Source organism: Rhea americana, unplaced genomic scaffold (genome assembly GCF_003343005.1).
Source record: "Rhea americana isolate MKP2758 unplaced genomic scaffold, rheAme1 scaffold_100, whole genome shotgun sequence".
Lineage (NCBI taxonomy): Eukaryota > Metazoa > Chordata > Aves > Rheiformes > Rheidae > Rhea > Rhea americana.
This window is the reverse complement of record NW_028185040.1, coordinates 3251648-3267168: the sequence shown is the minus strand read 5'-3', so window position 1 is coordinate 3267168 and position 15521 is coordinate 3251648. Positions and strand designations below refer to the sequence as shown.

Below are 15521 nucleotides of genomic sequence, written 5' to 3'. Positions count from 1 at the left end.
TTTTTTTTTTTTTTGCCACTGCCAGAACAACTTACACTGGGTGCCAGAACAGAATGAGTATTAGCAAAAGGTATTTTTCTTGGAATAGCATCCGAGTCTACCATTAACCAAAGTAGTTATGCTGATGAAACTGAAATGTGTAACATAGCCCGTAGAGAGTTAATACCTATGTTAATGTTATGCTGGAGAATTGGCTGTTCTAAGCGGGTCCACTCTCATGTGACAACAAAGGCATATGGCAAAACTTGTACAAGATACAACAATGTTAGCAATAGGCCTCTCTCCCTCCTGATCCTGGTCTTTTCATTTCATTGAAAAAATCTCTAGATGTTTTTTGTCCTCTCCAAAGCAGGAAGAATAAATCCTTGCATCTGATACAAAGAGGACTTAACAGACTGTGGAATCCAGCTCTTGGAGTGGAAAGCTTTCTGGTAAGACACTTACTTTTGTAATTCATCCAAAAACCTCCTCCAATAATATTCCAGACATTTAGTGAGTGGAGGGTACCTCTGAGTACCAGAGCATTTTAGCAACATTTTTGTGAAACTCGGTGTGATAATGGCCATTGTTTATGTAGCATTTATAATTGCCATTAAATGCCAGTCTCACTTCACTCGCTTGTTCATTCTCTCACTTAAGAAGTTTTCTGCTTGGTGCTTTCTTGAATGGAAACAGTGGCTTAAGCCACTTTGTCCTCTTGTCATTCAGATTCCTTCTAAAAATTCGTATCTGCCATATCTATTTCACTAAAACCCACTGTCTCTATGGACAGTCTATAAGCGGGTGTTTCATATGTATGAAGTGTAACATCATAAGAACTCACTATTTACCAAGTCTGATGTTCGTTGTTTTCTTTTTTGATATGAATCATCAAACCAGTCTCTCTTCACTTGTATGTCTTCTGTACCTCTATTTTTGTAACTAACTTATTTATCTTTCAGATTACAGGATGAAACATTGATTTTTACATTATGGTGTTCTTGTGCATGTACACACATCTTTGCACAAAAATTGTATTTGTATGCCTGTGGTATTTCCTCTGTATCTATTCTTCAAATAGCAAGAGAAACAGCCAGTCAATATTCATATTATTGACCAGTACAGTTCATTAGTCACTGCTTAACAACTATAATAATATACTTCTTACAAAAATTGAAATTATTCCCTCTTCAGTATCTCTCCTCTAGTTCTTTAGAAGAAAGTCCTATAAAGAGACATCAAGAAACAGCATATGCTCCTGGGAAAATACAAGTCTTCAGTCTATTGAAACATATTTGGGTTTGTTGAACCATCAATCAAATTTCCCAAATTTGCTGTCTGTGGGCCCAATCCTGTATGTATAGGAATGAATTGCTGTTTTCTTAAAACTCAKTTGAGGAAAGAAAAAGCTCATTGTAGATGAAGGAGAGCCTGAGGTTGGAGTTCATTATGCACTGCTTGTCACTGCATAAGGGAGTCTTRTTCCCTTTGACAATCAGATTGTAGCCCAAGTTGTAAAGCTGCTATAATGTATTTTCATATGCAATCTCCTRTATTTGTACAGTTTTTAGCAAAGACTATCAACATAACTAATGTTAGCTTATGGGATRCCAGAATGAAAGCAACTATTGAGCTCTCTAACCATCAAAGGAAACACAGACCCCTTGCTCTGAAGCTTTGATTTATATGATCCTGAATCGACTTACACAGTAATAATAGTCCATTCTTTCTTCTGGGTCTCAGACCTTCAGATGGGGCTTGGACTTGATATTTAGTAAGTTTGTGTTACTATGACAACCTTTTAAATCAGCTGTGAGCTTGATTTTCCAGGAACAGATTGCACAACTTTTACGCTTTTCTTTGCTTACCAGCTCAGCTTTCTTGAGCTTTCCAGCTCTCTGAGTTTTCATCTCAGAACTGAAGAGAACAACCAAAGTAGACTTAGCTCCACCTCTTATCTAAACTGTTGTAACCTTTATTTACATATGTTTTAAAATCAGCTAGCAATTGATTTAAAAGTGGTTGCATCTTACTTCCTAGCCAGGCATATCTGATTTTAAGAATAGCTCATACTGAAAATCATTGGTCCAAGATGGAAATCTTTCTATTTTCGGTCACTGGTCCATTTTACCCCTTCCCTCCTCTGGCAGACTGAAGGATCAGTGAGTTTTGATCCACTGTCTGACAGATTATTGAGGCTAAAATGAACATTTTTACAGCAATAGATGCTCAAATGGCATTCTATCAAAGATGTGAAGTTCAATTTCCACTAGTAAAATCTTTTTAATGTAACCTTATCCTTTTTGGGAAGCACCTAGTCTTAAATTGCTTTCATGTCCTTCAACTTTTGATCCTAATTTGAAATGACCAAGGATAGAGATGGACAAAAGCAGAGAGCTTGGTTTTSCACACTCTAGCATCGGTTTAATTCTTCGCCTTGATAGGGTATTAGCATCTGAGTTCTATTTTGAGTGTTGCTATTTTGGACAACCGTAAAGTGTGCTGCGTATTCTGTGGAAGTATTTTTGGAGTACTGAAATTGAAACTTGATTTTATGCAGATCACCAACATAAACATTTCTACTGTATAAAAACATCATTTTCCTAGGAATGTCTAAGCAGTTACAACAAACATTAACAAGCCGGCACCTGTCTCTAAAGGTGTGGAGGATAGGGTAAAGAACATTTGGACTGATTTGCCCAAGTTCAGTCAAACCTATGTACTACTGCATCTTCCAGATTTACCCATTTGAATTGGATCAGGCATATGCAGGTGATCGTGTTTCTGGCAAACCAAGCAGAGTAGGCTGCAGAGAGTTTGAGTTGCCTGTTGTGTTCTACACCAGCAGCAAGAGGGAGGATGATTCCCATTCTAGTAGGAAACTTGCTGTTATATAAGCCATTATAATTTTTTTAACTAATTTGATTTGACAGAATCAGTTCAAGCCAGGTCAATACTTTACATTAATCATATATAGCTGGTTAACGACAGACCTGAAAAAAGAATCAAAGCTTGTCATGACATTTGTTTTTACAGAGCACAGACATATTTTGCTGCTTATTTTATTTGTCTGTCACAACTCTTCCTTTCCACTTCCAAAAAAATGGTAAAAACCAAAAAGCATCCCCAAATAAGAATAAAAGTTAGAGAGATTTTGTCTTACCTTCCACATAAAAAAAAAAAAAAAAGTAATTAAGAATTAACTGATGCTGGCTGTCACACTTACAGGCCACTTTAATGCAAATCAACTGTATTCCTAAAAATCCAGCAGAGCTATGTGTAATGAGGCGCAAAGACTGAGGGCTGTAGATGAAGCTTTTCAGCTGATTCATCCTTACATTCAAGTCAAAAGAAGAACAATCCTCAGTGTGGAAAAGTTAGACCACTGCTGAATGTATTAGAAAAGCACCCAAGTGTTCATCCTGGATAGCAGCCTTAGATGTGCAGAAGATATGACCTCTTCTCCCACAAGCTTATGGTTGAAGAACAAAACAAAATGGTCGAGAGGAAAGGATAAATTACATTTACAGGGCAGAGACATGGCATGATTTCTCAGCCATCTGCCTTCTTTTTTTAGGAAGTAAACTTGAGGACATTTGATCAGCCTAATACAATGCAGCCCTGATCTCTCTGCTGAAACGTCAACATTAACACTGCTGCTGCTGAACCAATGGTTCATTCCATAAAAGAAAAAAGAATGTTGTTTAGCAACTGTTGGTTTAGTCCCTCTGCCTKTAGGACAACCACAGAATGTCACACAGTGTCTGCTTTCAGACCTTATTACAATGCCAATTTTCAGGATATATTTTTGTGAAACAAATATGTTCTCTCCACAGAAACAGAAAAAATAATAAACTGCAAAAATATTTCTTTCCCTGTTTTCTGCTTAAGGTTGCTTTGTTGGGTTGAATATCCCTGTGTTTTCTGCTAGAACACAGCATCTTTTCATGATGAGAAATTGCAGGAAACACTAACTGTACAATGCTACTTTTTCTTAAAAAGCATCTTGATTAAAAATTACAGTCTATTACCTCGTGTGTGCCATTTACAATACATTATTTGCTTAATTTACAACATACTTTATTGTATCCAGAATCCACTTAGTATAACCCCAAAATGATTTTGTTCAATTATACTCGTAGACAAGTTTTGTCAGTATACTTTGGATTATGTGCATAATGTATTTTTTCCATTTAATTTATGGATTTGCCAACTATACCAACGACATTTACATCCCTGGTAGCAGAATGGACCATTTCTATTCTAACTGGCTCRCAACAGAGATGAAAGATGATTATAAAGCCACTTCAATAAACACCTAAGTGCTATGTTTAGATCCTGGTAAGATGATAGTTCCCTGATTCTGAATCTGCTCTTATTAGCAACTGGAAATGTAAAGGAGGGCCAGTAATTTTACTTAAACGCAACAGAAATCTCATTACTGCTGTTTAGTTGGAGATTCTACTTGGAAAGCTGGATATTATGATGTGGCAGTTAAAACACAGGACAGTAATATATACTTGTAATATCTGCAAGTCTCAAAAAAAATCATGAAGCTGGATAAATATTGTATCTTTTTCACGGATGAGGTGGAAAAAGCAGCAGAGAATAGCACAGTTGACTTGCCCGCAGCCTCAAAGACACTCCCAGATTTAGGAACAGACCAGAGTTTTTTCCCGCATGGCTCTGTTGTGCTGGTGTAAAAGCATTGGGCATTACATTCCAGCTGCTCACCCAGAGCTGATTCGGATGCAGGGGACTATCAGCTTGCAAGCAGCTAAATATAGCCCTCAGATGTTCATTGACGTGGCTGTATGGTTGTCTTTCCTCTGTCACGAGCCAGTTAGAATAGAAATGGTCCATTCTGCCACCAGAGACATAAATTCTTCATAAGTCTTATTACTCTCTTGCCTCAAAGCACCTGAAAACTGGTATGTGCTGTCTTCTGGAGCACTTAATTAATGATGATTCGCATCTCTACTATGACCCTAATGTATCTGTCAAGTGTAAATCAGGCTTCTTTTAATTAAACTCCAAATTTTGTTCTTTTTCACAAAATTCTTATTTATTTAAATAATGAACTCTAACATTAAACAATCAAACACATTTTGGTTTTCTTGTAAAGTGTCCTTTCCTAAAGAATTGTGATCAGGAAGACTGAATACGTAATCATTAGTGATTCATTGAACACATGTAATATTTTCTATTCCAAGTCCTTAAAGTGTTTTAAAAACATTAATCAGAGGAAGTTCCTCAGCATGAAATCTACATTTAAATCATTTAAAAAATTATAATCCACAATATTACATCTGCTCCCAAGTTCCAGTGCTGATGTTTGTGATTTTACAACCACACTTTCCTATTTCTTTTAAAAATATTTTTCTCTCCCCGGCCGCTGTGTGAAAGGCTCAGGCAAAACAGGGGAAATAGACTATTTATGTAGAGAGAACAGTGACATACATACAACTTAAATGACCTGATTCTCTCCTTTCCTTACTCCGGTGTAATGCAGTTTTATTTCTATGATGTTCAATGAAATGAGCATTTCCACCAAAGCCAATGAAGGAAAAACATGTATCACTCAGGGGGAGGTTATGGGCATTTCAGACCCACTGGGTTATTGGATGTAGATACTCTTTTTTCCTTCTCTCACTGCTTACTCCCTCCCCTGAAGTAGTATTTCACTTAATCATCCGAACTGCTGTTTGTTCTGGAAGCTGAAATAATCCAGAAAGAAGCCAGAATACTTTTTTTTTTTTTTTTTTTTTAATCTTTACGCCATTTAGATGGTTTTGAATATTTAGTTCCTTGGTACACAGACACAACTCATTTTTACTAAGAACTACTTTGACCTTTTCTCCTTCTTTCCCACCACCTGGTAGTACATATTCATGAATAAAAATAACTCCTAGCAAGATCCTGGGCATTAAGACATATACGCTGTGAAAGGGAAATGGTAACAACAGAGATGATAGCTTCACTCTGTTCCAGCTTCCGAGATGCCTGTCCTTTTCTATCTGCCCAGTCGTATAACAGCCCACGCTTTAAAATATATATCTTTTTGCCAAAAATATCATCTTAAAGGTGTGATACCTCTTTGAAAAAAGAAAAAAACAGTAAGATTCTCTCAGGACTATTCTGAAATATTGGAAAAATTTTGAGCTTTATGCATTGGGTAGAACAGCATGAGAAAGAGGAAGTAGAAAAACTCTGATCGCATCCAAATTCGCATTCATGGTACTATTTACGTTTAAACAAAGGGAAAGTTAAAAGTTTGTTGCAGAACATWACTAACATAAAAAGGCAGAATTTTTGTAGGTTTAAATTAATGAAGTGCCTTTATTATCATTTCCCAGAGCTTTTACTGAGGGTTTTCTTTTTTTCCTTTTTAAGCCCCGGTTCCTTGAGTAAAGCAATTTGGTAAGAAACTCCACATCCATTCTCTTAAAGGAGAAAATATCTAGCTACTTTTGTGTTTGTGGAGAAGATTTCTGAAAGCCTAGTACACGATGAAAATTGTCTGCTTTCTAATAAAGCAAATTAAAAATGATACGCTTTTCTTTTTAAGTTTCACAGACTAGATCTGACCCTAATTGTACTTCTGCAGGCTGTCACCACTCTGCCACAGGCTTTTTCTCTATACCTGGCTTACGTTCCCAAAGGCAAGAACAAATCCTGCACTTTCTTTTCAGTAGCTGGTCTGGAGTCACTCTGCGGCTTCGTGTGAAAATAAACATAGCAGAAGACATACAAAATGTGCMTTATGTGCTCTATCTGGTAAACAATGTCCTTGGCTTGCTCATGCTGCCTGGACTTGACTCTTGAGCTACTCTGAAAAAATACCTGTAATATTTKTTGTCACCTCAGTAGTAATCCTTTTCCTGGAGTAAATGGTAAGTACACTRAAAAAAGAATGAGCACATACAAAATTATAAACAACCAATTACCAGAAAGGGCTGTTTCTGGTACTAAATAACCAGATAAAAGGATCTTCCCAAATGGTTATTTTCCAGTAATTGAAAATTGTGTTTAGCACTAATGAAAAAGTCTTTGGGGGCAGGTTGGTGTGCTGGGGGTGGGGAGGGGGAAGGAAGGTGGTGATGTGGAAGGCAGGAGCTGAATGACGACCTTGGGATAAGACAGCGAATCCCTAAACYGGGTTTAGCAGATAAAGCAAGAAAAAAAAAGGGGGAGGGGCATGAAACATTACACTTTTTTTTTTTAATTTTTTGTAAGTGGTTCTTGTTTCCCCAAAAGAAACTCTCTGCTCATAGACACCTGTGGTTCACTGCCATAACTATTAATGGTATTGGAAAAGCCATATATTGGGTCAACTACCGTATAAGCCCAGGAAGATGCTGATGCTTTAGCCATCGAGACCTCCAGCTGGAACTGCAAACACCCAGGAGACACCCGGCTAAGCCTGGAAGCGTCTCGCCTGGGCTCCCGGGAGGCCACGGCAGCCCCGCGCTGCGTTTTGCGTGCCAGCCAAGCTTACCTTTGACGCAGGCCTGGACTTGGCCGTACCACTCCCCGCAGCTGTCGCAGAGCAGCGTGAAAGCACTTTCCTCGTTGCCCATGGCGTACCCCTGCGCGCAGACGTACAGCAGCTCGTCCCCCATCTCGAAGCCGGTGTGACCGTGCAAGATGGTGTGAGGGAAGGAYGGCGGGTCCCCACACGGCTTGTCTGGAAAGAGAAGAGAAACGAGCTCGTAGAGACACGTCTTTAGCGGCAGTGCTAACTAGGGTACTAGTGACGAGGAAGGCAAATTTACACTGATCCACCAAACTCACACATCCCTTCCAATTCAYGTCCTCATACTGCTCGGTAAGTAAGCACAGCAGTGTTTGGGAAGGTGCATACACGGCTATATTTGTGATGTGACCTGCATCTAGTGGGGCTTTGATTTCTGCAAGCCAGCCAAGGAAGTCAAGCTGTAGCTATCTTCTCTGCCTGCTTCTACAACATGAATGAGGGCTTGCGTAGGTCAGGATTGGATAGCAAACCCTTGGACACTGTCTTTTTTCGCAACTGCAAAAAAGGTTATGAAATCGGTTGAGACCAGCCCTTTAGTATCTACTTCAGCGTARTAAGCCGTCAGAGGCTGAGAAATGACCCAGACATTTTTTAAACCATCTCTAATCTTCCTTTACTTCTTATAATTAGAAATTTCTTCCTAGATACTCAAATTTCTCCCATAAGAGACACCTAACCTATAAAATATGGGGACTAGGGGTAACATAGCTCTGACGTCTGTGAGAATCTAAAGAGAGTAAATTGATCAGGATAGAAAATTTAACAAGATGTTGTTCGACAATATTTCTGCTTGCAGCACTAGGAACCAGAAAGTAAAAATGACTGCAAACAACAACAAAATTGATTTATTTGAACCTCTTTTCTGTAAAAAAGAAGTGCAGATATCAAGCAAACAAACTGTCAACACAAGTGTAAATTGAATTTTAACTCTTTTTCGGATTTCAAAAATCTTGTCTATTATCAGCAGTRTGGTTCCTGATCACCTAGGGAAGTGCTAGGGCGCTGCGGGTTCTCTTCCTCCTCCAGCAGAATTCTTGAATATGGGGGCACCACGTTGCCTTTTTCTCCGGATTCTTAATAGCCCCTTCTGAAAGGATATCTCTTAATTACAGAAAAAAAAAAAAAACTACAATGCAAGGATGTGATCTTAGCAAGAAACACAGTGCGTAAAGGGTGCAATCTTGGTACAGATGAGTTCTTCTACTTTTTTATTTCAAATTTGGGGATTTTTCCAGTGGTTCTAGACATGTTATTGACTGTAGAAAAGAAAACAGCTAATCCATTTGCCATAATAACTGAAGATTCAAAACCTGATTTTGTCCTGATACAGAACAATTGGGGGGAAAAAAGTGTAATAGCTAATAGCTCAGGAATTCTGGTAATTACGTGGGATATGGCAAGCTTAGGRTCAAGTCTGTGTTCTAGTATTGATCTCTCCTGTTGAAACACTTCACCTCTGTATAAAAGCTAATTCCTTAGTTGGATAATAAAAATTCTGTTTCTTGGCAAGACTTTCGTTTTGAAGTTGAAAGAGCTACTTCAAGATATCCAGGGTTCCTGATAAAGTTTTTCCCATAACCCATCTGCTTATGATCCAGGCATAGGTAAATCCCTGTTTGCTTACAAAATACAAAGTATGTATGTTGTCAGTTGTTAGCCTTGTTATGAAATGAACATCCTCTGATAAGTATGAATGCTCTATGACAGTTATTTTGGACCAGAATTTTAGAAACTGTCTGATAAACCTTGCTGAAAAACATCTGCCGCTAATTTAAGGGACACATTACTGAAGTCAAAGCTTTGAAGTCTCCGTTTTATACACATACATATACTGTCTAACACCTTCTGAAGTTAGTGGGAGTTATGCACACACACACTGACAGAAAAAACAAGCTCTTGTGGCTACACAAGGCTCAGTTTATGTATGGTCTCATGCAGGCTTGGCATCTGAGGAAGTGAGGAGTAGTTAGCGACTAATGCGTTTCCTGTGAAGTGGTTGGATGAATAGAGATTGATGTGGATGAAAGGAATAAAAAATATTTTATTGCCTCACAGGAAAGCTGCAGAYCCCTGCATTTTGTGTACTTTATTTATGTACTCACTTTCATCAGTACAAATGGGAGCTGTGTATCTACTCTGAGGAAGTATTGATTCCAAGGCTGTATGGGACAATTATTTGTCAGAGGGTATTCTTATCTACAAAGCCTTGCTTTTTAACTGTGTGGCCAGAGGAAGCAGAAAATTAATGCTTATATTACTTAAATACATTTACTTTATGGCAAACATATTCAAAAAGCACATTATAACCTTCCAGGAAAGAAAGCAAGCTGAAAGGAGCTTTACTGTAGAATTTGGCAACAGATATGATAACAGAGAAAAAGGAGATGCTGAAAGAGTGATTTGGCTGGATAGGAATGGAAGGAAAAAGAGCTTTCAGAGATGTTCATGGATGAACATTGCAYGTGGAACTTTTGAATTCTATAAGACTTTCTAAGGTCGTGTCTTCACACAGAGCATAGTGAGGTATGCTGAGGTATGAATGGACAAGGCTAAGTGAAAGCTGATAACCYGCAAAGATGTGCTTGAATTCCTACATCCGTTTTGCTGTTGATCTGTCTTGTGTAAGATGTGTGAGGATTTTTAGGGTTGCATCTCATTTAGGTTCTTAGCACTGCTGTAATCTCAGCTGCTTTGACGACTTGTCCTCAACATTTGGTCGTATTTGTTCTTTCTGGTATGTGTACAGAAGAGCTATTGGCTTGTTAAAATGAGCCTCTTCTGGGGACAGACTTCAGGTTTTTGTTTGCAGCCTTTGTACCAGGAGGTGGCAAAGGATGAATTTGTTTGGAGTAACAGTCTGTGCTTAGTGTTGGYATTCGGGCAATTTGCATGTTGGAACAGAAGAGGCAGATATGGGCCATGAAGCGTGACGGAGGGTGTGTTGGCAGCAGTCTGTCCTTAGGAGGAACAGCAGTGCTCTTTGTAAGGAGATTACAGAGGTTGCCTGCAGTGGTGACTGTGCTAGAGGAGGACTGGGTTCCTTCTCCTGCGCTGAGAAGGGTCTGAAATCTCCACATGGAGCACTGCTTTTCATTAGYTGCAAGCAGCAGACTTGGCAGGTGACCTTCTGGATGCAATTTTATGAAGAAGAGATTTTGCAAATGCAGTGAACCACATATTGACCATGAGGGCAAATGTCTAGTAGGGCTCCATACATTGATGGCTGACCTCTAGTAAACAAGGGTGGATTAGAATATGCAGCAAAAAGCATACCACAGATACAGGGAAATGTGGAAATGCATAGGAGATCCTCATGTCAGCATAGACTGTCATGGCATAGACTGTCTCTGGTGAATATCACTGCCACAGTCAATAAACAGCTTAATATACATGGGTGGAATTCAAGATAGAGACAAAATATGAAAGCTGAATGGTAATAAATGCCACAGCAAAGATAAAAAAGTGCTTAACACAGCTATATTAATTAAGTTTAATGATAACTCTAGTTACAGATCTCATAGAGACCCAATAGCTTTTTTTAAAGGAGATTTAAGATGCGGTCTTCTTAGTACAGTTAGCATGTTCAGTCTTGACTGGCTTTTAGAAATTATGGCCCCTCTGAAGAGTAACTTTAACTCCAAACCATATGGGGAAAAGAGCTTGTGATAGATGATTTTTGGCAAAGAGTTGACACAAGTCACTTTAAAGAAAAAACATTCCCCCTCTCCAATCTAGTTTCCGCCAGAAGTGTTTTCTTGACTTAAATTAGATGCATGTTGTAAGTTTGTATGGGTTTTTTGAGACAGCTTGATAAAATATTTTTTACAGAAATAGCAGGCTAGGATCAATGGGAAAAAATCATCAACTAAAAAAAGATACAAACTTTAGTTTCTACTCCACTTGATAGAACTGAGAAGCTACTGAAATCTGATTATCCCTACAATGTCTACTTCAACTGTGTACTATGCTCTGTTAGCTCACATGAAACATCTTCTTTGACACAAAATATCCCCCTTTACAACCGTTCAATTCAACAGATTTTTTCCAGAGACCACTGGAATTTATAGGATGTCATCTTGTCATTAAGAAATTAGAAAAGGCAACTTGTAATATTCAAACGTATGAAAGATGAGTATGGATGTTTGTTTTTCTTCTTGACTGCAGAGAAACTGAACTGTAGGGAATATTTTGGGGGGGCAGAGAATAAAAATACTGAGCTGAAATAGAGTACAAAGAACCAAAATTCAAACAGTGGATATAAGTGCTGCTTGTAAGCTACTGATGTTAGGATGCCAATACCTCTTTCATCAGATAGAGCTGGTAAGAATAACTTCATTTATTAGTTTAAATGACATCACCAGGTAGCTGGAAATTCACTGTCAGCTATATGCAAAGCTGTGGAAAAGAAAACTATTGTGATGAAAAAATGAAAAACCTCATATTCATAGCAAAGCATGACAAGAAAAGGTTTAAATATTACATAAAGCAAGTTGTAGTTTGATGGCTCTTTTAAAGTACGTTTTAAATGTTCATCATAAAGAATATCCTCATTTCTTTTCTTTTTTTCTTACTGCCGAAAAAGGCAAACTGAAATAGGTACATAATCTGTCAACTCTTGATGAGTTCCTGGAACCAGCAGTTATGTTTAACCAAATTTGATTTGCATTTATGCTGTATGCTACTACAATTGCTGCCTGTTGAGTTTTTCTATGATGGCAGCAAATCAAAGCTTTACAGAATAGAGATCTTACTTGTTGCCTGCAAACATCAGTGGGTCATAGAAAGAAAGAATCAGTAAAACTTTTGAGCTATTAACGAAGATATTTTGATTGTTGCATTTAAAAAAATGCCAGAAAGACAACCAAGATGATTGTATACATATGTAATTGAATGGTACGCTTTCCCAGGAAAAAAAAAAAAAAAGAAAAAAGAAAATTCAAGTAGGAAAAATATCTGGGCTCATTGCTTTCTGGTTTTCTTGTTTTATCTCTTTTATATTTAGAAACATTTTCTCATGAGCTTAGATGGAGAACAGTTAAATATACACCCTGTGGGCTTATGTGTAATACTTCATTTTCAGAATAAGCAGAATCTAATATACTTTAAGGTAATTTTTGGCACTCAGGGCTAAGAGAGAAACTTTCTGATCTCAGTGGACTCCAAATTGATGCAGACTTGTCTTCCGAATTCTGATGACTGCGTAAAACACTTTTTTCCAAGAAATTGAGAAGACATACAGGTCTCCATACTATGAAAAGTGGAGCTGTACACATAGCTATCATAAAATATTTCAGCTATATCTTGCCCTGTAAAACATAAATTATTCTTATTAAAGACTTCTATGATTCTTTTGTGCGTATGGAATAAAAACAATTTTAGAAGGACGAAAAGAAAGGCTATATTTCAGAACTTTTATGTGTAAAAGTCTGATCCTGTAAATTCACTTAAAATTCTTCCTAGCATCTAACCAATCCCTGATTCCACCATATTCATCCGTGTGCTAAATGTTAATCAAGTAAGGAATAACTGTAAATCAAGGCCTTAGAAGAAAATTCTGTAATGATCCATACTAGAAGTTTCACAGTGCTTTGAGATGTTCTTTGCACAACCCTGAGAGTTGAAAATAGAGTTGCTGAGAGTTATTATCAACTTTGTTTCTAAAGAAAAGAGGGCTGGTGTGACTGTTCCATGTGTCAGCCCTCAATCTGCCAGTTTGTCTGAACCTTTGGCTGATTTCAGCCAAGTTAGACAAAGAGAAAGTGGGTCTCAAAACTGTTAGATTTCTGCTCAGTTTAGAAAAATGGTTTAAAAAGAGCAAAGGTAATAAGTTGCGTATCTTTTCCACAGGGAGGTACACAGGTGGACCTCAGCTCCTGCCTACTCCCACAGGTAGTGCTGGGCAGCCCACCAGCATTGCATAGAGGTCTACAAACCAATGTGTCCATACCTCCAAGCCAAGCACAGGTGCTGTCTCTTGCCCAGCTAGCTATGCAGGGGCCTGGCAGGGAGCTGAGCGTGCCGTGAATGTGGGGAGATGACAAGGAGACATGAGGTTAAGAAACATAGGAGAGAGAGAACCAGATGAATTTCAGATAGGACTTTCGATTGCTGGTTGGTGGGATGTGGAACATAGAGAGCGTGCTGGGGATATAAGACCCCACATGAGAATCATAGAATCGGTAAGGTTGGAAGGAACCTCTGGAGATCATCTACTCCAACCCTCAAACGAGTGGCCCGTACAGGCATCGAACCCACAACCCTGGCATTATTAGCACCATGCTCTAACCAACTGAGCTAAACCTAACATTGGGCTTTATCACTTTTGGGAGGGCAAAACAACTTGGTTTTTTTGTAAATGATATCAATACAAAGCTGTTAATACTACTATATTACTGTATTAGTAATATAAATATAGAAATCCAGTTGATTAAAGGCAATGACAATTTTCATAAAATAAAAGTAGCCAGGAGGTTTCAAGTAAGAAACAATTCATTAATCATATAGCTTTGACCTGTAGTTCTTAATCACATTTAAAAAACAGCAAAACACAAGAAGCAGCTAGTCATGGATTATGTCTGCGCCTATCACTGGACGTTTACTTCCAGAACTAAAAGTGGCATTTTTGAGGTATAGGCTGTTCTCTCATCAATCAGATACTTGTACTATCAATCATGTATGTTACTGCCCTATCATAGATACAACAACTTTTCTACACATAAGTGACCTGCAGACCTCGTTCATTCTATAAAGCAGTGATTTTCTTTTTCATTTTTTAAAACCAGATACCACTGTCAGTAGCAATGTCAGATGGTACCACAATCTGCAGCACCACCTTTTGAATCTGTGCTGCCCCATACCACTTTGAAAGGGCTTATATATCTCTATAAGCACATATACCACTGTGGGAATTCTGAATTGAGGGATTTCATTCTACAAAATACTGGGCACTTCCATAGCTCACAAATAATCTTCAACATCCTTTTACCTCACTAGACATGGAGGGCTATTTCCTTCATGGACTTTATTCTATTCTCATATCAGCTGTAGACTAGTCTCATTGCCAGACAACTTCGCTTAAGCCTTTTTATTCAAACTATGTATCCAAAATTCTTTTGTATATTCAAGGAGGAGGGGACCTCATTTTCATCCAGAAATATTTCTGTGTTTAGTTGATGAGTGTGTTGGCATGGTCATCCCATTCTGTCTTCAAGAAACTCCCTGCCTCGTACAAAACAAGCTGTTAATAAATCGTCTTTTCTTGGTAACCAATATGAATTTCCCCCTAACTTTTAACTGCACAGCTTCTAAGTATTTCTCAATACTCCTTTTCAAAAAAAGATACCATCAGCCTATTTTCTTATCAGCACCAGTGCCCCTTGACTGCGAGCAGTACACAAATGCAACGTGCAGACGTGGCTCCTTCCCAGAGATCCGGCGTTGACGTGGGAGCTGGGAGACGGCAGGTGGAGGCGGACAGGGGAGCACAAGGGCACAATGGAACAATAGMAGTCCGAGCTATGATTTCAGCCCACCGCAGCTGCCCGACCGCCGGCGAGCTCTGCCTTTATGGGGGACCGCGACAAAAGCGAGATTTGAAGGAAGACAATGAGATGGCTTTGCAGATGTTTACAGGGAGCTGCTCTTATATGTGAGAAGCAGCATGGAAGAAAGCACAAAGGTGCTTGTGTGACAGCATGACCAAGTGGGTAGTGAAGCTGGCGTCACTCACAGCAGCACGGAGCCTGGAGTTAGTAGCGTGATAGTTACTCGAGATGGTGGTCAGTCAAACTCTGCAATATTTGACTGACCAGGCATCCATCAAACATGCATCAACCTCTGTCATAATTTTTACTGCGAAACATATTTTCATTCTCACTGCTACCACTAATTCTTTACTAAAATGCCCCCTTGTGTTGTGAGCTTATTGTTTCTCAGCAAATGCCATCTGCTTCCCCTGCTTCTCTTCAAAGTGAGATGTGAAACAGCAGTGAGTATACCAACAATC

At 38.7% G+C, this 15521-nt stretch overlaps 1 protein-coding gene across 1 annotated transcript in view; it reads right to left on the bottom strand.

Moving 5' to 3' along the window:
- SUSD5 (sushi domain containing 5) overlaps window positions 1-15521 on the bottom strand; it is a 43515-nt gene that overhangs the window by 5113 nt on the left and 22881 nt on the right. Inside the window, exon 4 of the mRNA XM_085304283.1 lies at window positions 7478-7666. Coding sequence (XP_085160409.1) covers window positions 7478-7666 — 189 coding nt within the window. The remainder of the gene's footprint in view (window positions 1-7477; window positions 7667-15521) is intronic.